Source organism: Nannospalax galili, unplaced genomic scaffold (genome assembly GCF_000622305.1).
Source record: "Nannospalax galili isolate Female #2095 unplaced genomic scaffold, S.galili_v1.0 scaffold511, whole genome shotgun sequence".
NCBI classification, from domain to species: Eukaryota; Metazoa; Chordata; class Mammalia; order Rodentia; family Spalacidae; genus Nannospalax; species Nannospalax galili.
In genome coordinates this window covers 2,586,241-2,607,642 of record NW_008331831.1, presented here as the reverse complement: position 1 = coordinate 2,607,642, position 21,402 = coordinate 2,586,241, and the positions used below count along the sequence as shown (strand labels likewise).

Below are 21,402 nucleotides of genomic sequence, written 5' to 3'. Positions count from 1 at the left end.
GCACCTTTCCAGCTGAGGTTGAACAAAGTGACAATTCTGTCTAAAATCATTTATGTAGTCTACTTAGAGACATTTTTTTTTTTTTTTGAGACAGAGTCTCCCTGTAGTGGGGCAGGTCTGGAACCCACTATGTAGACCAGGCTGGCCTTGAACTCAGAGATCTGCCTAAAGGCATGCATCACCACACCTGGCTTTTTTGTCTTTTTAAAAAATTTTTCAATGGCAACTTTGTGGTCCCAAATGGCCTCTAGGTATATATAGTTCTGCCTGGTGTTCCTTGGCTCAAGAAGGCCATAATGTGCCTTTCAGATAAAATATTAGGTGAGTTTTGTGCAGGCATGAGTTACCATGATGCCCTGGCCACAGCATGCCTTTAGTTGCAGCACTCAGGAGGCAGAGACACAGGGATCTCTGTAAGTTCGAGGTCATCCTGGTTTACATATATAGTAAGTTCCAGGCTAGCTGGGGCTACATTGAGACCGTCTCAAAAAGACAAAAAAAAAAAAAAAAAAAAGAGAGAGAGAGAAAGAAAGAAAAAAGAAAAACATATAAGCCACATGTGGTGACACAGGCCTGTAATACCAGCATTTGGGAATTGGAGGCAGGAAGATCAGGAGTGCAAAGTTAGCCTCAGCTATAGAAGTGAGTTCAAGGACAGCCTGTGCTATCAGACCTGCTCAAGAAATAAATACATAAAGAAAAGCATATACAAAAGTTTTGCTGTTAAATTCTTTGTAAATTCAATCTCATTAAACACTTTGTCCAAGAGAAGTACATGTAAAATAAAACTCTTCCTGCCTCTACCATCCATATCCTGGGATTACAGGCCTGTCACCACATCAGGCTCAGCTTTTGGTTATCATAGTGGCATTCATCATTGTGTAGCATGTCAACTTTTTTCGTGATTATATTAATTTCTAAGTATTAAGCCATAATTAAAACATTTAAAAGGGTCTGTGAAATTTGATTTTCTGATTACTTTTCTTAGGGTTTTGAATTCATACTTTTAAAAATAATTACTTTTATTCTATGTGTATGAGTGTATTGCCTGCATGTTTTAAATGCACCTGTGTCATGCAATGCCTTTGGAGGTCAGAAGAACCTCCAACTGAACCCAGGTTCTCTGCAAGAGTAGTTAGTGCTCTTAACCTCTGAGCCATCTCTCCAGTCTCATTGAATTCATCTTGTAATAAATCTTTAAAAAAGCAAATCCAGGGGGCTAGAAAGATGACTCACTGGTTAAGAGCACTGGCAAAAGACCTGATCTTGCAAAGGACCTGAATTCAGTTCCCAGACCCACATGGTGGCTAACAACCATCTGTCAGTTCCGGAGGCTTTGATGCCCTCTTTTGATCTCCATGGGCATTGCACATATATGGTGCACTTACATGAAGGCAAAATACTCACACACATAAAATAAAGTACATCAGGGGCTGGAGAGAAGGCTCAGCGGTTAAGAGCACTGACTGCTCTTGCAGAGGACCCAGGTTCGAATCCCAGCACCCAAATGGCAGCTATGAACCGTCCTTAACTCCAGTTCCAGGGGAATCTAAAGCCCTTTTCTGACCGCCACAGCATTGCACGACACGGGTGCACTCACATACATGCAGGCAATACACGCAATACACTCATACACTTAAAATAAAAATAACAAATAAAAATAAATACATCAACCAGCACTTGGGAGTTCCAGGCTAGCTGGGGTTACAAGGAGACCCTGTCTCAAAATACAAACAAAACTAAAAAAATAAATACATCAAAAAGTAAAAATGTTTTTAATGGGAAAAAAAAAGGTGAATTCAGGACCGAGGAGATGGCTCAGTGAAAAAGGCATTTATTTGCTGTGCTTTAGGACCCAAGTTTGGATCCCCAGAACTCATGCAAAGGCTGGCTGGTTGTGTGTCAACCCACATGTAACTCCAGCAGTCTGAAGGCAGTCAGGGGATCCCCAAAGCTGGCTAGCTTGACACTTGAAGAATCTGTGAGCTCTGGGTTTAATAGAGTCCCTTCCTCAATGAATAAAGTGAAGAAAGCTTAGGGACGACCCTAGACATCACCCTCCAGCCACCACACACATGCACATGCACACTCACACAAATAGCTAATTCAATTTTACATTAAAAAAATCTTGAGATTTAGTCAGATGAGTGCAAAATCCAACAACACTAAGATCCTACATGCTTCTGTTGGGGATAAGACAAGAAATGCAAGTTAAAAATTTGTAGCTGAAAGCCGGGCATGGTGGCACACGCCTTTAGTCCTGCACCCAACTTAAAAAAAAAATCATGTTTCCCTTACACTGTTTCCTTTAAACAGTGTTTCCTTTAAACTAGTTAAAAACTTTTTCTTCATACAATTTAATCCCTTTCCCATAAAAATGAAACAATGACCTCTAATGGAGTAAACTCACCTGGTTTCCACAGTGATTCATTCTTAACGTTTTAAACTGTGTCATCAGAATGTGGCAAATGTTCTAGACACCGTAATCCTCAAAACACTTAGAAATATCTTACTACAGATGTGGTGGTGCATGCCTTTAGTCCTAGCACTTGAGAGGCAGAGGCAGAGGCAGGGGAATCTCTGTGAGTTTGAGGCCAGCATGGTCTACATAATGAGTTCCAGGCCAGCTGGGGATACAGGGAGACCCTGTCTCAAAAAAACCAAAAAAAAAAAAAAAAAAGGAAATATCTTACAACATTTGACTTAAAATCCTATCTTATCCCCCCAGCTGCTGCTTTGTGCTAGAGATTAAACCCAGGACTTTGCTCACTTTAGGCAAGTGATCTACCACTGAGTCACATGCCAGCCTCTCTAATATAGAGGTAAAGGTTGGGCATGGTGGTACACTCTGATTACAGCACTCAGGTGAGGCAGGTTAGCTCAGGGAAAGCCTGGGCTGAACAGTAAGGTCCTGTGTCAAAATTTAGAAAAATCATGAGAGGGTGTTTGTGTGTATATATATTCTTGCTGGTTGAATTTTAATACACAGATGTCCCCTGGATTGGCCCTATACTCCCAGTCTACTCATTACACATAATACAATGTATATGCTACATAAATAATTGGTGTGCCAGATTTAGGATGACATGAAAGTGTATCTGTATACACTGAGTACAGATTTTTTTTAAAAACTTAATTTTCACTATTTGAAGCAGGGGCTAATGTAGAACAGGCTGGCCTGGAACTTGCTATGTTGCCAAGGATGGCTTTGAACTGATCTTCCTATCTCTGCATCTTGAGTGCTGAAAACACAAGCCTGTGTGACCATCACATTTTTAAAAATGTGTATGTGGCTGGGTATAGTGGTGCATGGCTTTAATCTCGGCACTTGGGACACACAGGCAGGCGAATCTGAGATGTGGCTAGCCTGGTCTACATATTGAGTTCTAGGTGGACTTACAGGGAAACCCTACCTCAAAAACTGTACATATGTATGTAAATGCGGTGTGTGGGTGAAGAGGGCATCAGATCCCTTGGAGCTGAAGTTACAAGTGATTGAGTCACCCAAAATGGGTGCTGGGAATCAGGTCCTCTGGAAGAGCAGCAAGTGCTCAGCAATCTCTCCAGCCCTCGGACACAAGGTTTTTTTTTTTTTGACCCCTTGTTGAATTCCCCAATGTGGAACCCATGGATATGGAGTAGGGGACATGACAAGATAGTATTTACTATTAACGGACCGAGAGATTGTATCTCAACAAAGTATCCACATCAAGTGGTGCGAAATGTCAGTGCTCTCACATTCTACCCTTCTGCTGGATCACAGGATTTATGGAAAAGTTGTCTGATCACAGATGGATGTGATGTTTAATCTTGTTGGGGGGTGGTTTTTTGAGACAGGGTCTCCCTGTAGCCCCAGCTGTCCTGGAACTCACTATGTAGACCAGGCTGGCCTTGAACTCAAAGATCCGCCTGCCTCTGCCTCCCAAGTGCTGGGATTAAAGGCATGCGCCACCACACCCAGCCGGTCTTTCTACCTTTTAATGTGGGTTCTAGGGCTTGCATAGCAAGTGCCTTTACCCATCTCACCAGACACTACATTAAAAAAAAAAAAAAAACACATTACATTTTATTCATTTTGTGTGCATGTGAATGGATGTGAACATGTACATACCATAGCCCCAAATGTGGAGGACAGTCTTCGGAAGCTGGTTCTCTCCTTTGACCAAGTGGATGGCAAGGATCAAATTCAGGCTGTTGGGCTTGGTGGCAGGTACCTTTACCAACTTGGCCATCTTACCAGCTGGCTCCCAATGTGTGAAGGTGTACATGTCTGTGCAATGTGTGGAGACCAGAGGACAACCTTGGGTGGTTACTAAGGCACTGTCCACCTTGGGTTTTTTAGTTTTGTTTTGAGATAGTCTCCCTGTAGTCCCAGCTGGCCTGGAACTCATTATATAGACCAGGCTGACCTACATCTTACAGATACCTTCCTGCCTCTGTCTGCCAAGTGCTGGGATTAAAGGTATGCACCACCATGCCAAGCCATACCTTTTTTTTAAATTTTTTATTTTTATTATTTTTATTTTATGTGTACGAGTGTACTGCCTGCATGTATGTGAGTGCACCTGTGTCGTGCAATGCTGCGGAGGTCAGAAGAGGACTTCGGATTCCCATGGAACTAGAGTTAAGGACAGTTTGTAGCTGCCATGTGGGTGCTGGGAATCGAACCCGGGTCCTCTGCAAGAGCAGTCAGTACTCTTAACCGTTGAGCCACCTCTCCAGCCCCAGCTATACTTTTATGGAGGTTCTAGGGACTGAACTCAGGTCCTTATGTACTTTACAGACTTAGCTATCTCCCTAGCCCCCAGAAAGTTTCTTAGTTCCCAGCACCCACAAGGTGGGGGTTAGTTCGGGGGCGGGGGTGTGTGTGTGTGTGTGAATCTGATGCCATCTTCTGGCCTCCAGAGGTATCACATGCAACTGGCACAGTTAATACATGCATCCAATATACACATAAAATAAATTCTGGCTATACAGATGGCTCAGTGGTTAAGAGCACTGTCTACCCAGGTTCAGTTCCTAGCACCCTCAGGAGAGCTAACAATTACCTGTAACTTCAGTTCCAAGGATCTGATACACTTCTGGCATCTGCAGGCACTGCATGCACATGAGGCACTTTACATATACATGGGCTAAACACTTCATATACATAAAATTAAAAAAAAAGTTTTAGGACTCCCTGTAAGAGTATAAAGGAGCTACAGACAGGCACATTCTACAAGCAAATGCTTCAGAACTGCTCATAAATGAAATGTTCCCAAATTCCAATTCATGAGTATATAAAGCTATATTCTATAGTAAACTATATTTTTAATAAAGCAAAAAGGGGCTGAGAGATGGCTCAGCACTGGCTGCTCTTGTACGAATAACCAAAGGACGAAAACCCTTTTCTGGCTTCTGGACATTGCACAACACTAATGCACTTATATACACACAAACCACTCATATACATAAAATAATTGTAATGCAAATGAAATACAAAAACACATTAACACTAACAAAATAAGTAATTGTTTTTCAGGGTTGGGACCTGAACCATGCATGGGAGGTAAGCACTCTACCACTGAGCTACAGTCCCAGCCCCAAATGAATGACTTCTGATTTAGAGGGCAATATCAATTTTTACCACATCTCTAAGGTTTCGTGATGTAAAACTAAGGAGAATGAATTTTAGGTCCCATCTCATAAGGACGTTAATTACTGAAATACTAAAAAGAATTTATTTCACCTCTAAGAAGGCTCCATACAATGGGATCAAAGAAATACAATGCATATTCAGTGCTTGTGAAATAGATTGCATATATATTCCACATACTCATAAAATTTTCAGCGACTGATCATCTAATTGAACTGCCTAGTACTGTGTTAATTTTACAAATATATAGGAAACACTGAAACTTCAATTTGATAGTCAGTAGACAACTCTGTCCCCACACTTATGTTTATTAAAAACTGACAAACAAACAAAACCTGTACAAAAAAATATTCCCATTCCATGTCATTTTGAAACAGTAATCTTGAGACATTATCGTCTAGGACCCCCTCTTCCTCTGCCACGGCCACGTCCTCTTCCTCTACCTCGGCCTCGACCTCTTCCTGCAACTGGGGGAAAAGAAAACAAAGCAAGGTAAATTCCCTTCAGTAGTAACATTACCTGGCTACTAATAACAGCCATTTCGTGCTTTTCCTTAATTACCAGCTACAGTAAAACTATAACTCAGCTTCTCTCAAATAAGTACCACCACCATCATGTAAAACCAAGAACTACTAGCAGTAATGAGGCAATTGTATCTGTTTCCTCTAAACTAATTAAGAAATCTGTCAAGTTCAAAAGCATTTTTCTCAGGGCTGGAGAGATGAATCAGCAGTTAAGAGCACTGGCTGCTCTTGTAGAGGACTGGGATTTGGTCCCCAGTACCCATATGGTGGTTTACAACCATCAGACTCCAGTTCTAGGGGATCCAAAACCCCCTTCTGGCCTCTCCAGGTGCTGTAAGAATGCGACACACTTGTACACATGCAGGTAAAACCCTTACATATGGGGCTGGGAAGATGGTTCAGCAATTAAGAGTACCAGCTATTCTTGGTGAGGACCCAGGTTCAGTTGCCAACATTCACATGGCAGCTGTCTTTAACTCCAGTTCTAGGGGATTGATGCCCTCTTCTGACTTCCGTGGGCACTGCACGACATGGGTGCACTTACATACATGCAGCCATGTATACATACAAAATAAAAATAGCCAGGTGTGGTGGCTCATGCCTTTAATCCCAGCACTCAGGAGGCAGAGGCAGGCAGATCTCTGTGAGTTCAAGGCCAGCCTGGTCTACATAGTGAGTTCTAGGATAGCTGGGGCTACAGGGAGACCCTGTCTCAAAAAGACCAAAAAATAAATAAATAAAAAAGAAAAAAATAATAGTATTTTAGAAAACCCTCATACATCTTAAAATAAAAAAAAAAAACCAGTTTAAAGTATTTTTCTCTCAAATTTGCTACAAACTAAAATATAAATGATTTGGACCACACATTAGATGGAAGGGATTCTGTATCAGTAGGGCAGAAAATGAACACTCTGTGATAGATTTCTGGTTATTTAAGGCCAAGAAAGTTTAAGTACATTACATCAAATAACAATCTTATAACACCAGAACTTTAAAACTTGTTTGATCCGTAGGGTGTGGTGGTGCACACCTTTAGTCCCAGCAGAGGCAGGTGGATCTCTGTGACTTCAAAGCCAGCCTGGTCTATGTAGTGAGTTCCAGGCCTGCTGGACCTACAGGGAGACCCTGTCTCAAAAAACAATCAAACTTGTTTGACCCAAGCTGGGGGTGGTTGTGCATACCTTTAACCTGACACCCAGGAGGCAGAAGGCGGCCAGCCTGTTCTACATGGTGAACTGCAGGCCAGCTGGGGCTATAGGAAGACCCTGTCTCAAAAAAGACCAAAGCCCTGGGTCTGATTACACACACACACAGGAAAGAAAGGCAAAGAAAACACAGTATACTTGCTTAGCATATTCAAAGCCTGGAAGCTTTCTTCAGGGGTGGGGGAGGGTTAACAAGGTCTCATGTGATGTAACTCTCAATGTAGTCAAGGATGACCTGGAACGCCTGATCCTCCTGCCTCCACCTCCCAAGTACCATGATCATAGGCAAGTGCTACCATGCCAAACTCTGGATTTAATTCGTACACACACAACCTAATATTTGTAAGGTCAAAGAAAGGCAGAGGAAATATAATGGATGAAAGATTTTAAGAAACCTTTTAGAGTTACAAAGTAGACTGAGATTTTTATCATCGTCCCGCCCCACTTTCTGAATCAAACCCAGGGCTTTAGCATGTTAGACAAGAGTTCCCACGGAGCTATGTCCCCACCCCCGGGAATGTTTAGTAAAACTACAAACAGTTCCTAAAGAAACTAGGACTCTAGAGACTGAAAACAAAAATGGCCAACATTCTTTCTGGGGAATCAATCAGATTGATCCTAGTCCTTTTCCTCGTCCTATAAAGCTTGTCATTGTTCCCTTGACAGGGAGGAAAAGAAAAGGTAGAATGACTCTAAAGACATGAAAACAAAGGCTTTAGATTTAAAAATATAGCAGCATAAGGCAAGGGACTGTTAAGATGGGAAAGATGGATTAAATCAGTGTTATTAAGCCCATGTAGTACCACCAGATTTTTTTTTTAACTGAAAGAGAATAGAATTCTTTAAGGACATCGGTATTAAGATAACTAATTCTTGTGGGTTACAACACAAAGTGCATTTCTGGGTGGAAGCAAAAAGGACTCAAAGTCAATACATTAACAGAACATGAAAGTTTCAGATTCTGAAATTGTGGATCTGCTTAGTGAAGAGACCAACTTTGGAACAATCATACACAAAGACCCTCTAGAAGCCAGCCTGGTGGCACATGCCCAAGATATCAGCTACTTAGGGAGACTGAGTATGAGGATCACAAGTTCAAGGTTAGCCTTGGGCAATGTGCCAAGACCAGCACAAGAAAAGCAAAATGTAGGCCAGCAAAATGGCACAGCAGGTAAAGTTGCTTGCTGCCAAGCCTGATAGCCTGAGTTTAATCCCTAGGAACCACATGGGGTCCTAACTTCCACATGTACACCACGGTACTCACATACAAATACCCAAGTAAATAAATGTGTAAAAAAATGAGGGATGGGGATGTAACTAAGTAGTAATGTGTTTGTTTTGCTTGTGCAAGATTCTAGGCTCAATCTCCCAGTATGGCAAGATATATTAAAAATTATTTGTTTTTTTGCTGGGTGTGGTGGTGCACACTTTTGACCCCAGCACTTGGGAGGCAGAAGCAGGTGGATCACTGAGAGTTTAAGGCCAGCCTGGTCTACATAGTGAGTTCTAGGCCAGCTGGGGTTACAGGGAGACCCTGTCTCAAAAAGATCAAAAGAAAAAAAAAAAACCCAAACGATTTGTTTCTATTTTTATTATCCTGTTTGTGTATGTGTGGGCGAGTATGCCGGAAGACAAGGCAATGTTCAGGAGTTGGTTTCTCCTTCTGCTGTGTGTGCTGAAACTGAACTCAGGTCGTCAGGCTTGATAGCAAGCCTGAACTATCTCTTACAGTCACTTTCCACAGAACTTGTTTTTTAAGGTCCTTGTTAAATAAAAGGAGGCTAGAGCTCCCAAGATACTACAGAATTCAGTATAAAAAGACCAAATAAAAAGATAAAGAAATTAGAGAAAACCGATTAGGGACATAGCTCAGATGAGAGAGTGCTTGCCTAGCATGAGTGAGGCTTGGTTCCATTATCAGCACCACAGAAACCCAGAATGGTGTTCATTCCTGTAATCCTAGCACTTGGGATGGGGAGGCAGGAGGATTAAGTTATCCCAAGCTATACAACTAATTCGAGACTAGCCTGGGTTACATGAGATCCTATCTCAAAAAAGAAAAAAAAAAAAAGAAATCAGAGAAAACTAAAAGCATCAAATACAGCAAACTTCAGAAAGCCCTCTTCTGAACTCTGCGGATATTTGCATGACACAGGTGCACTTACATACATGCAGGCAATACACTTATACACAAAAACTAAAAATATTTTTAAAATATGTAAATAAAATTAAGAAGACATGAGGTTGGGGTGGGGAGAAAATGTCCAGGAAGGGGAAGTGAGGGATGGATCTAATCAAAACACTGTATACATGTATAAAATTCAAGAGGATTTTTTTAAAAACAAAAATTAATCTTATTAACAATAAGCAAAACTATGACATCCACAAAATAAGAACAGGATCTTTTGAAAACTGAACAAAGGGGGCTTGAACATTAAGAACATGCTCAAACAAAGCCAGGTGAAGGATATTTCTCAGAAGATGGAACAAAAAGGCAAGGAGAAAGAAGAGAAAGAATCAGACAGTCAAAAGGCCAAGTGTGAATTCCGGGAAGAATAAAGGAAATTACCAAAGTAGGAAGTTTTCTTAGCTGTAACAGAAAGAAATTCACAATGAAAGAATTCACCAACAAAATCAATCGACGAAAGAAAGAGGAAGCTCTCAAGAGTCAACCTCCATGGGCTGGACAGACAGCATAGCTGCTGAAGGCACTGGCTGCTCTTGCAGAGGACCTGGGTTTGATTCCCAGCACCCACAAGGTGGCTAACAACCATTCATTAACTCCAGTTGCAGGGGATCCGATGCCCTCTTCTGACCTCTGGGGGTATTACGTGACAAGGGTGCACCTACATACATGGAGGTAATACATTCATACATATAAAAGAAAATATTTTAATAAATATTAAAAAAAAAAAAAAAGTCAACCTCCATATCAAGTGTGAGTGGACAGCAGAACAGACGGGCTCCCAAGGACAGCAAAGAAGACTGGCAGCACTTTTTATTTCTGAGACAGGGTTTCTCTATGTAGCCCAGGATGACCTCAAACTCAAAGAGATCCACTTGCCTCTACCTCCCAATTGCTGGGATTAAAGGTATTTGCTACTATGCCTGGCCAGTATCATTCTTTTTAATAGCAACATCAGCAGCTATAAGCACTGCATAAACTCATACAAGCATACAGTATTTAAAACAGCAAAATACCCCCATTATTTACAAGTCTTTTTTTAATTATTTTAATTTTATGTGTACAAGTGTACTGCCTGCATATATGTGAGTGCGCCCATATCGTGCAATGCCGCAGAGGTCAGAAGAGGGTTTCGGATTCCCCTGGAACTGGAGTTAAGGATGGTTCGTAGCCACCATGTGGGTGCTGGGAATCAAACCCAAGTCCTCTTCAAGAGCAGTCAGTGCTCTTAATTGCTAAGCCATCTCTCCAGTCCCCACAAGTATTTCTGAATAGTGGATTACGATGTACATACACTGTACCACTATCTGTAAAACCTTTATAATCCTTCAAACTTACCAGCTTCCCTTTTCTTAGATTTCACTTTAGGTTCAACATCCACAAGGAGCGTATCCAGAGGTAAACTGTCTGGTAGAATAAAATAGCGAATGTTATTTCCTCGAATACTTAATGTTTCCAACTGTACAGGCTCTCTGTTCTTCAGGGTCATTTTCACAGCTTTAAGATGTGTATTCATGCTGACATCTACACCTAAAGGGGAAAAAAATAGAACAATTATCAGCACAAGTAAAAAGGCTATCAATCGAATGTAAGTTTCTGGGACAGAATTAATTCTCACATGTGAGGGGGAAATAATGTCAATGCAAATTAACAATTTTTCTTCCATAAAGAATTTTCCTGGGAGCTAGAGAGATGGCACTGAGGTTAAGAGCACTGGCTGCTCTTGCAAAGGACACGGGTGTGTGTCCTAGCACCCATGTGGCAGCCAAAAACCATCCATGACTCCAGATCCAGGGGAGTCAATGCCCTCTTCTGACCTCCTCAGGCATTACACAACATGGGTGCACTTACATACATGTAGGCAATACATTCATACACATAAAAAATAAAAATTTTCAAAAAAAAAAAATTTTCCTAACCACAGTACCGCTGTACATAGTGAATGAACTGGTGGTATGATGGTCACACCTGTCATTCCAACATGCAAGAAGCTGAAGCAAAAGGATTGCCTGAGTTAAAGGCCAGCATGGAATACAAAGCAAGAACCCCTGATAGACAGAAGTAATGCAGCAAGCCTGGAAGGACCCAGGAATTCAGGAATTTTGCACATGCTTTATGTCCACTACTTCCTGAGTTGAATTGTTGTCCCAGGCTTCGATGGTGTTTGTGACACAATTCTCACATTTTCTAACTTCCTACCAAGCTCTGCTCACCTTTCTTTTGTGATCCTCCTCCTCTAGTCTCCCAAGTGCTCATGGCACCCATCATACCCAACTAAACATGTTAATTTAAAAATATGTACAGGGGTTAGAGAGATGGCCCAGTCATTAAGAGCCCATACTGGTCTTCCAGAGGATACAGATTTTGGCTCCCAGCATCGACACCTGGCAGTTCAACAACCTCCTGGAACTGCAGCTACAGGGGATCCAATGCCCTCTTCTGGCCTCCACAGGCATTGCATACATGTGGTACACTTACATATGTGCATGCAAAACACTTATACACACACACACACAAAAAATTTAGTTTGTATATATTCAGTATATGTTGCAAATGACTGCATGTGTATACATGTGTGGAGGCCAGAGGTTGACACCGGGTGTCTTCAGCTGCTCTCTACGTTTAAATATATTAAAATTTTATTTATTTGTGTGTTGAGTGTTTAGGTAGGAGGACCACTTGCAGGAGTTGGTCTTTTCCTTCCACTATGTGGGTCCTAGGGATTGAACTCAAGTCGTCAGGCTTTGGCAGTAAGCACCTTAACCCAGAGGCATCTTGTGGTTCCCCCCTCCATTTGAATTTTATTTATGTTTTTACTATTTGAGATAGGGTCTCACTAAGTAGCCCTTGGCTGTCCTGGACCTCACTATGTAGACCAGGCTGGTCTCATATTCATTATAGATCTGCCTGCCTCTGCCTCCTTATAAAGGCATGTACCACCAAGTCCAGAACTCACATGCATACTTTACTTTCTAAGGCAGGGTCTCTCACTGAACCTGAACTCACCAATTCAGCTAGAGTAGCTGGCTGGACAGCAAGATCTGTTGATCTTTCAATCCCTGCCTCCCCAGGGCTGGTGTTACAGGTGTACTTCATGCCCAACATTTTTAGAGGGGTGCTGGGTATCTTGTATGGTAAGCAATTTACAAACTAGGCCATTTCTCTAATCCCTTAGTATGTCTTTTTAGCTGTGAAGTCTTGCCTCTGCTTCCCAAGTGCTGGGATCAAAAGCATGCACCACCATGGAACTCACTATGTAGACCAGGCTGGCCTCGAACTCACAAAGATCTGCCTGCCTCTGCTTCCCAAGTGCTGGGATCAAAAGCATGCACCACCACGCCCGGCAAAGTCTTACTTTTTTTATTTGGTGGTACAATGGATTGAACCCAGGGCCTCGAACATGCTAGGCAAGTGTTCTATCACTGAGTACATCCCTGCCCTAATCTGTGGGTTGTTATGGTTTGTTTTTCCTGTGGACAGATTCTCACTATGGAGCCCAGGCTTGCCTCTAACTACTGGCAATCCTCCTGCCTTACCCTCTTAAACTGGCTGGCATTGCAGACATGAGCCACCAGGCCAGGATGCTACTGTTTTTGTTAATACTTTGATACAAAGTTGTACACATTTCCCCTGAATTATCCCAACATATTTTTCTTATTAAGCCATTATTTGTAGGGTATAAAAGCACTGTTTTCCGGATGAATATTTGGCATTACAGAAGTACCTGATTATTGGTGTTTTTATCAAGTACATCTGAACAAATGGCATAACCAAAAACCTACTTAATTTCTTTCCTTAGAAAGGACAGAAAACATGAATTACAAATCCTTTCTTTTTTCCAAAGAAAGGTCCTCTTCTTTCCTAAAACAGGCTCTTGATATATCCCATATCTACCATCTCCCTAGGGACACTGAACTACACAGGAAGGGTAGAGAAGAGAGGTTTAGATTTATGATCTCCAATGTTCTAGGAACTAACTACACTTCAGGCCATTTGAACTTAGCCCTCACTATCTCTGTGGCAGATAGCATGATTATCACCACTGTGATGAGTAAAGAGGACGTGTTTAATTTTCATATGTTTATATGGAACACAGATACTTCAATAATGAGAGGGAATTAGATCTTTACTAGATTTTGTTCCCCAATTTACCAAAACTTTCTGCCCAAGAAAGCCATTATTAAGTGTGTATTATATATTTGGTAAAACTTATAATATGTTTTTTGTATTATATCTTTCATCACTAGATTTTTATTTCAAAAATAGGCAAGAATACAATTCTGGGGGTTGGGGATACAGCTCAGTTGATAAAAGTACTTGTCTAGCATACATGAAGCCCTGAATTTAGTCCCTATTACTAAATAAACCAGGCATGGTAGCAGAATCTGATAATCCCAGTGTTCCAATAGAGGCAGGAGGACCAGAACTCCATCTTCAAGTATACAGTGAGTTTGATACCAGCTTGGACTACAGAAGCCCTGTCTCAAAAAAATAATAAAACACAGCCAGGCATGGTGGTGCACGCCTTTGATACTAGTACTCGGGAGGCAGAGGCAGGTGGATTTTGTGAGTTCAAGGCTAGCCTGGTCTACAAAGTGAGTTCCAGGCCAGCTGGGGCTATAGGGAGACCCTGTATCAAAAAGACAAAAAATAAATAAATAAATAAAAAATAAAACACAAGAAAAACTCCAGCTCCTCCACAACACCTAAACAGTGCTTTATGGAGAGCAGACTAAATAATCACTACTAAGGGAACATTGGCAGGAAAGCAACTGCGCTTCCTCAGACACAGCCATAGATGGTTATCGTAACCGTTTACAATGGCAACTGCCTTTACAGCTAGTATAAAACTCCAGTAAAGTCACAAATAGCATCATGTTATGTCTCTTGGTTTATTAAGATGCTGAACCTACAAATCAACTGGATGCAGGCACATGCCTTTAATCCCAGCACTCAGGAGGTAGAGGGAGGCAGAGCTCTGAGATTCAGGCAAGTCTGGACTAGGCAGTGAGACCCTGTCTCAAAACAAAAGACAGCATTTTTTTCTTTCATTTGGCCAAATCACTTCTTTTGAAATTTTGCAATCTTTTGGAATATTAGCAAAGAACATGTTACAAATCATTAAACTCATCAGGTCATCAGACCATAAATAAAGATAGGAAAGTAAAAAGGTAGGAAGAGACTGGTATCAGCAGGAGGGGAGCAGGATAATAGAGGGCGAATAGGATAAAAATGCAATATACACATATGAAAATACCAACGTGAAACAAACATAACATACACCACACAAACTTCTAATTAAAGTTAAATGTTTCAAATGTGTTCTAGAAGAAGCAACATTCTATATAGGAGCATATACTATAAAGGTACACAAACCAAGAAAACAGGATTACCTAAGCAATTTGCTTTGGTTGTAGAATACTAATGCAATGCTTAATAAAGGTCCATTCAATAAATGATAAAAAGACCAAGGACCTAAACTATACAAATGCTCATTAAGTAATTAAAAAAACCTCTTTCACAGGTGGAGAAGGGGGGGGAAATCTGCAAATGGAAACAATACATCATAAAGCAATCCAACCTCTTTACCTGTGATCGTTCCATGGACTTGTGTTCCATTCTTCAGTTCAATGGTTACAGTTTCATGGCTCAATTTCATCAAAAATCTATAAAAACAAAGTTAGAATTTTTACTTTTAACACTTTAAAGTCATATTTGCAAAGCTGGAAGGGTGAACCCACTAGATGTTCAGTCTTCTAATATAATCTATGAAGCACCTTCAACTTAAAAATTTCTTATTATTTTTATTTTATGTGTATGCATGTATTGCCTGTGTGTAGGTAAGTGCACCCACATCGTGCAATGCCCACAGAGGACAGAAGAGGCTGTCTGATCCTCTGGGACTGGAGTTACAGGCAGTTGTTAGCTGCCATGTAGATGCTGGGATTTGAACCCGGGTCTTCTGCAAGAACAAGTGTTCTTTTTTTTTTTTTTTTGGTCTTTTTGAGCCTTCTCCCTGTAGCCCCAGCTGTCCTGAAACTCACTATGTAGACCAGGCTGGCCTTGAACTCAGAGATCCGCCTGCCTCTGCCTCCCAAGTGCTGGGACTACAGGAGTGCACCACCACGCCCAGCCTAGGAACCAGTGTTCTTAGCTACCAAGCCATGTCTCCAGCCCCACTTTCAACTTTTTTTTAAATAAACAAACTGTCAAATTTAGAAGCCTGATTCTCTAGGGAGATTTCCGACCTTTTAGCTTCTCCGGACTACACAAGATGAAGAACTGTCTTGGGCCACACACTCCAGCACACACTCCAGGTTCTAAGAACAGACTGTTTATTTTGGGGATGAGACATCATCTACAAAGTTCATGCTTGAGAACTACATGATTGAGCTACAAAAAGATCACACACACACAAAAAAAGCTCACAATGTTTTGTATTAGTGATTTTTTTGGACTCACTTTGTAGACCAGACCAGTCTCAATCTCAAGGATCTACCTGTCTCTGCATCCAGGTTCTGGTATTAAAGGTCTGAGTCACCACACCCTATGTTAAGTTAGTGACTGTGTGTGGAAAACATTCATGGCTATCCTGGGCTATGACCCGGACCTCCCTACTTGAGTGTAAACCACTACACAATTAAGATCAAATGAAGACTTTAAGATTCTTGACTCATTCCAAGCTACAAAAAAGAAACTGAGACTTCTAATTGGTAGCATGGTAAAATAAAGAGCCTTTCTTCCTATACTCTCTGTGGACAGATAGTCTACATTTTAGACACACATACCTAAGATTTGTCTTTTCATGAAGTAGGCCATACTTTAAGGACTTCTTTAAAATAGTCTTATCTTTAAAATTTATGTGTATGTGTTTGTCTCCACTTATGTATGTATGTATGTATGCACGCATACCACATGCATGCTTGGTGCCCATAGAGTCAGAAGAGGGTGTTGGATCCCCCAGAACTAAAGCTACAGATAGCTGTGAGCTGTCATATAGATGCTGGGAACTAAACCCGGATTCTCTGCAAGAGTAGCACATGCTCTTAACCACTAAGCCATCTCTCCAGCCTCCTTTAATGACTTAACAGCTAGGTCTCATTTAGTAGTTTATACTGGAGATACTTCGTAAAAATAAATATTCCAAGTCAATATTAAAGAAATGTCAAACTTATCCTTCTGTGATGCACATTATTTTAACCTTTCATTATTACAAACCCACTGATGCACACCCTCATCAACACTAGCCAACAATCTCCCAAAATTTTTTTAATTAAAAAAGAATGAGGGGCAAGGCATGGTGGGGCAGATGGATCTCTGTGAGTTCAAGGCCAGTCTGGTTTACATAGTGAGTTCCAGGCCAGCCCCCACTACAGGGAGACCCTGTCTCAACAACACCAAAAAACCCCAACAACAACAAAAATCCACACGCTGAGAACAGGAGTGGAACACTAGGGTCATATTGATATTCTATATTTAAAACATCAATTAAACATTATTTTATGTGTATGAGTGTATTGCCTACATGTGTGAGTGCACCATGTCATGCAATGCCCACGGAGGTCAGAAGAGGGCATCGGATCCCCTAGAACACAAGCTACGGAGGGTCGTTAGCCACCATGTGGGTCCTGGGAACTGAACCAGGGTCCTCTGAAAGAGCAGTAACTGTTCTTACCTGCTAACGCATCTCTCTAGCCCCTCAAAACATCAACTTTAAGGAGACAAAGTACACCTCTAGGACACATGGGGTGGCTAGAACAGTATGCAGGTTAAAACTACAGTAATCAGAGCATAAGAAACAAACAGGTCACCCAGGCATAGTGGCACACACCTTTAATCCCAGCACTTGGGAGGCAGAGGCAGGTGAATCTTTGTGAGTTCCAGGCCAGCTGGGGTAACAGGGAGACCCTGTCTTAAAAGGAATGAATGAAACAAACAAGCAAGCAAACAGATCAAAACAACAGCACAGAGACCCCAGAAACAGACCCTCATCTGCTTGATTTTCCATAAAGTTACAAATGTATTCCAATAAGTAAACGTACATTTTTTTTCAACAAATGGTAGTTCATACCAGGGAGGTAGGAGTACTGCACAAATTCAAGGTCAGTCTAAGCTACAATGTGAGACCCTACCTCAAAAAAAGGAGGAGAAAAATATCCAAAATTCACGACAAATTATAGTCCCAAACATAAAAGTTAAAATTAACAATGCTTGGGGCTAGAGAGATGGCTCAGTGGTTAAGAGCACTGACTGTTCTTGCAGAAGACCAGGGTTTGAACCCCAGCACCCATATGGAGGCTAACAAATGCCTGTAATTCCAGTTCCGGGGGATCTTAGGCCCTCTTCTAGCCTCAGGCATCCCACAACACGAGTGCACTTACATACATGCAGGCAATACACTCATACACATTAAAAAAAAACTAACAAAGCTCTGGGGATGGCTCAGAGGTAAAGAATGTCTTGCAGAGGACTGAGTTTTGTTCCCAGTATCCATGATGGGATGCTCACAACTGTCTGTAACTCCAGAGGAATCACTTTCTTCTGCCTCTGCCAGGTACTGCGAAACACGGGTGTACTTACATACACACAGGCAGAACATTCACACACTTTTTTTTTTTAAAGGAACTAAATCATGGTAGGAAAAAAACCTCAAACCAGCCAGGCGTTTTTTTTGTTGTACTAAGTGTTTTTATGCTACTGCCTCAGTGGTGTGGGAGTTTATATAAATATCCTCTTTAGGGCTGGGCACTTAGTCTCTTATTTTTAGCGCTTTGATCAGTTATGAGTTTCTAAAAAAAAAAAAAAAAAAAAAAAAAAAAAAAAAAAAAAAAAAACCCTCAAACCTCAGTGTATTACCCTATCTAAGCCAAGGAGAAAATAAATTCAAATTGTTTTCCAATGAATTCTTTGTTTTGTTGACTTTTGTTTTTACTAAGGAAGTTGAACACCAAATATTCAGGTAATATGGAGTGCTTTCAGTACTCACATTCACACTATGCAAACACAAAGACCAAAGAGAACTGGATAGTGAGAGATATATTAATTAAGTAAAAATAGCAAAACTGGCAATTTCTCAGATGACAGGAAGATCAAGAGATAAGTACTTAAGCACATTTCCCAGGCTTTTGGTTAAGGTGACAGAAGGATAAAGGATGACAGTCCCACTAATATCAATTAGTGCATCACACAAATAAGAAATCATATGACTATGCAAACCAGGCAAACAATCATTTTCATGAGGCAAAATACATTCTCCAATAAGAAATTCTGCTTCTATATTGTCGTACATGAACCAAAATAGGACTCAATACAAACCACTAAAAGTAACAGGAAAGATCTGGAGATTTATTTCAGTAGTAGAGCCACCCTAGCATGCTGGAAGTTTGCTGGAGTTCAAACCCCAGTACCACCCCTCAAAGGCAAAATTCTATTTAACTAAATCTTTAAATGATAAAAATAGCTGGGCGTGGTGGCTCAGATCTTTAGTCCTAGCACTCAGGAGGCAGAGGCAGGCTGACCTCAAGGAGGCCAGCCTGGTCTACATAGCTGAGTTCCAGGCCAGCAGGGGCCACAAGGCCTTGTCTCAAAAAGACAAAACAAACCAACAAAAAGAGATGAAAAAAATTAGGGCTGGAGAGATGGCTCAGCAGTTAACAGCACTGACTGCTCTGCAAGAGGACCCAGGTTCGATTCCCAGTACCCACATAGCAGCTATGAATCGTCCTTAACTCCAGTTCCAGAGGAATCCAAAGCCCTCTTCTGACCTCTGCGCATTGTACCACACGGGTGCACTCACATACATGCAGGGAATACACATAAAATAACAAAATGTTTTTTTAAAAGGATAAAAAATTAATCCAAATATATTACATGAAATTAAATGCCAATATGTAATTGACATTAGGCAGTATGAAGAAACTGCAAATGTATTTTAAATTCTGAGACTTTCTACTCAGTTATAGTTTAAGTAAAACTGAAACTGAGGGTGTAGAGTCCTTACTGGAAGCCCTGGGTACTTTTCCCATGACCAGGAAAACAAAGATGAAAATTAAGTGTCGTCTCTATAAACTCCCCTTGAACAGGATTTTTGTTATTTTTAAACAAACCAGAAGCAATCTATATTGTCTATCGCTAAACAGAAAACTTCAAAAAAATGCCAAAGACCCTTCCTTCTAAAAAAAACTCTATGACTTGTGCACAGATATTACAGATGCCCTATAGCAGCGGTTTGGTCAACCACAACCATTCTTGACTCATCCAATAACTGGCTTGGTTATAGGCCGTTCCAGGCTTGGCTTCAAATCTCTTTGTCAATTAATCATACCAGCAAAGTAGCCTTTAGTAGGTTCCACTAGCCGACGTAGTCACAAAAAGAAAAACAGGAATTATCTGTGCAATCAGGAAAAATTAGAGATAACTTCTGCCCCATCCGGGGAGATTTTCGTCAATCAAAAGCCTAAATAATGTAGTTCGGCTAATCCGTCATAGATTAGAGAAGATTAAAAATAAACACTAAAATCCACAAATTTATGTGGAAGGACTGTGTTTTAAAGCACTTTGCAAATCGTTCCATGCTATCTCGCAGTTCCCGTCGGTGCAACTAGCTCGACTTTCGATCTGAACCACAACCGCGCAGCCGCGTCCCGGTCTCTGGGTATAAGATGGGCAGAGGCGGGCGGAGGCGATGGGCCTCCCGGATCTGCAGGACCAGGCGGCCCCTATGCGGGGCCCTCGCCCAGACCGGAGCACGGTCGGCTCAAAGATGGGCGCGAACGGGCGCCAGAGCCGTTGGCGGGCCGCGCACGCGGCTTTCCCGCTTCCCTGCGAGCGCGGCCTCCCGGGCCGCCCACGCCCTCCCCGCGGCCCTAGCCCAGCCGGGGGAGCCTCCTCACCTTACGAGCTTCATTCTAGCGGTGCCGTCTCCCTCCTGGAGCGACCGTTCACACAAGCCCACCGCCCAGGACCCGCGGACTAGTAGTATGAATGGCCGGAAGAGCGCGCGAAGGCCTGCGGACGCGAGGCGGAAACGCCTGGGCGCGCGGCTTTCCGGCCACGGGCGGCGCCACAGCGATCCCTAGCGACTGGAGGACTGCGGTGCGCCTGCCTGCGGCCAGAGGGCTGCTGGAGCTGGACCGGCAGGAGCGAGTTTAGAAGACCTTAAACCAGGTAGCAAAGCCTGGCGCCATCCCGCTTTGAAGGAAGAGGACTTCTGAGAGACACTCAGACGCTTCCAACATCTGAAACCTCAGCATTAATTAATGCACCGGAAGGAAATCACACAACTTAGCATCCTCTTTTTCTTTTCTTTAAGACGGTCTCACTAGCCCTTGGCTGACCTGGAACTCACTATATAAACCAGGCTGGCCCCCAGTTCATAAAGATCTGTCTGCCTTTACCTCCTGAGTGTTGGGATCAAAGACGTGGGTCACCGCACCTGGCTTGGCTGATTATTTTCACTTTAATTCTGAGCTTCAGGGCGGGTGAGATGGATCACCGAGGAAAGGTGGTTGCTGCCAAGCCGCAAGGCCTGCGTTTGATCCCTGGGACTCACATGGTAGAAAGGACAGAACTGACTACCAAAAGTTTTCTTTTGACCTCCACCCCATCCCATAAAAAATAATTTAAAAAATATCTGACCCTCCAAGACAAAGATTTTTTTACCTTTAACTCAACAGGTCAGCAACATTTAATACAAATCTTCGAAGCACTGTTCTCTTTTGGTTCCCAGAATTTAAAGCACATCTGATTTTCTTCCTATTTCTCTCTAGGTCTCTACAGATAGCTTAGCTTATCCTTTTCTTAGGTAGCCATCACATGTTGGAGTGCTTTGGAGCTTACAGCTGTAGTCTCTTC

The 21,402-nt window shown here is 41.9% G+C and overlaps 1 protein-coding gene across 2 annotated transcripts; it reads right to left on the bottom strand.

Moving 5' to 3' along the window:
• Positions 1-5,903: 5,903 nt before the first annotated feature.
• Positions 5,904-20,592, bottom strand: Snrpd1 (small nuclear ribonucleoprotein D1 polypeptide). 2 transcript variants are annotated; one of them, XM_008826968.3, is made up of 4 exons: positions 20,442-20,592; positions 15,139-15,215; positions 10,888-11,079; positions 5,904-6,102 (listed from the first exon to the last, which is right to left on the bottom strand). In XM_008826968.3, the coding sequence occupies exons 1-4, from the start codon at positions 20,453-20,455 to the stop codon at positions 6,026-6,028; spliced, it is 360 nt and encodes a 119-aa protein (XP_008825190.1). In that variant the 5' UTR covers positions 20,456-20,592; the 3' UTR covers positions 5,904-6,025. The 2 variants fall into 2 exon arrangements, with proteins under 2 accessions (XP_008825190.1, XP_029416425.1); XM_029560565.1 differs by having other exon boundaries at positions 10,888-10,956.
• Between the last annotated feature and the right edge of the window lie 810 nt (positions 20,593-21,402).

Coding starts and splice junctions, on each gene's coding strand:
- Snrpd1 (XM_008826968.3), bottom strand. Junction 11,080..15,138: donor AGTCCATGGAACGATCACAG/GTAAAGAGGTTG, acceptor TTTCCCCTTTAG/GTGTAGATGTCAGCATGAAT. Junction 6,103..10,887: donor ATCTAAGAAAAGGGAAGCTG/GTAAGTTTGAAG, acceptor CTTTTCCCCCAG/TTGCAGGAAGAGGTCGAGGC.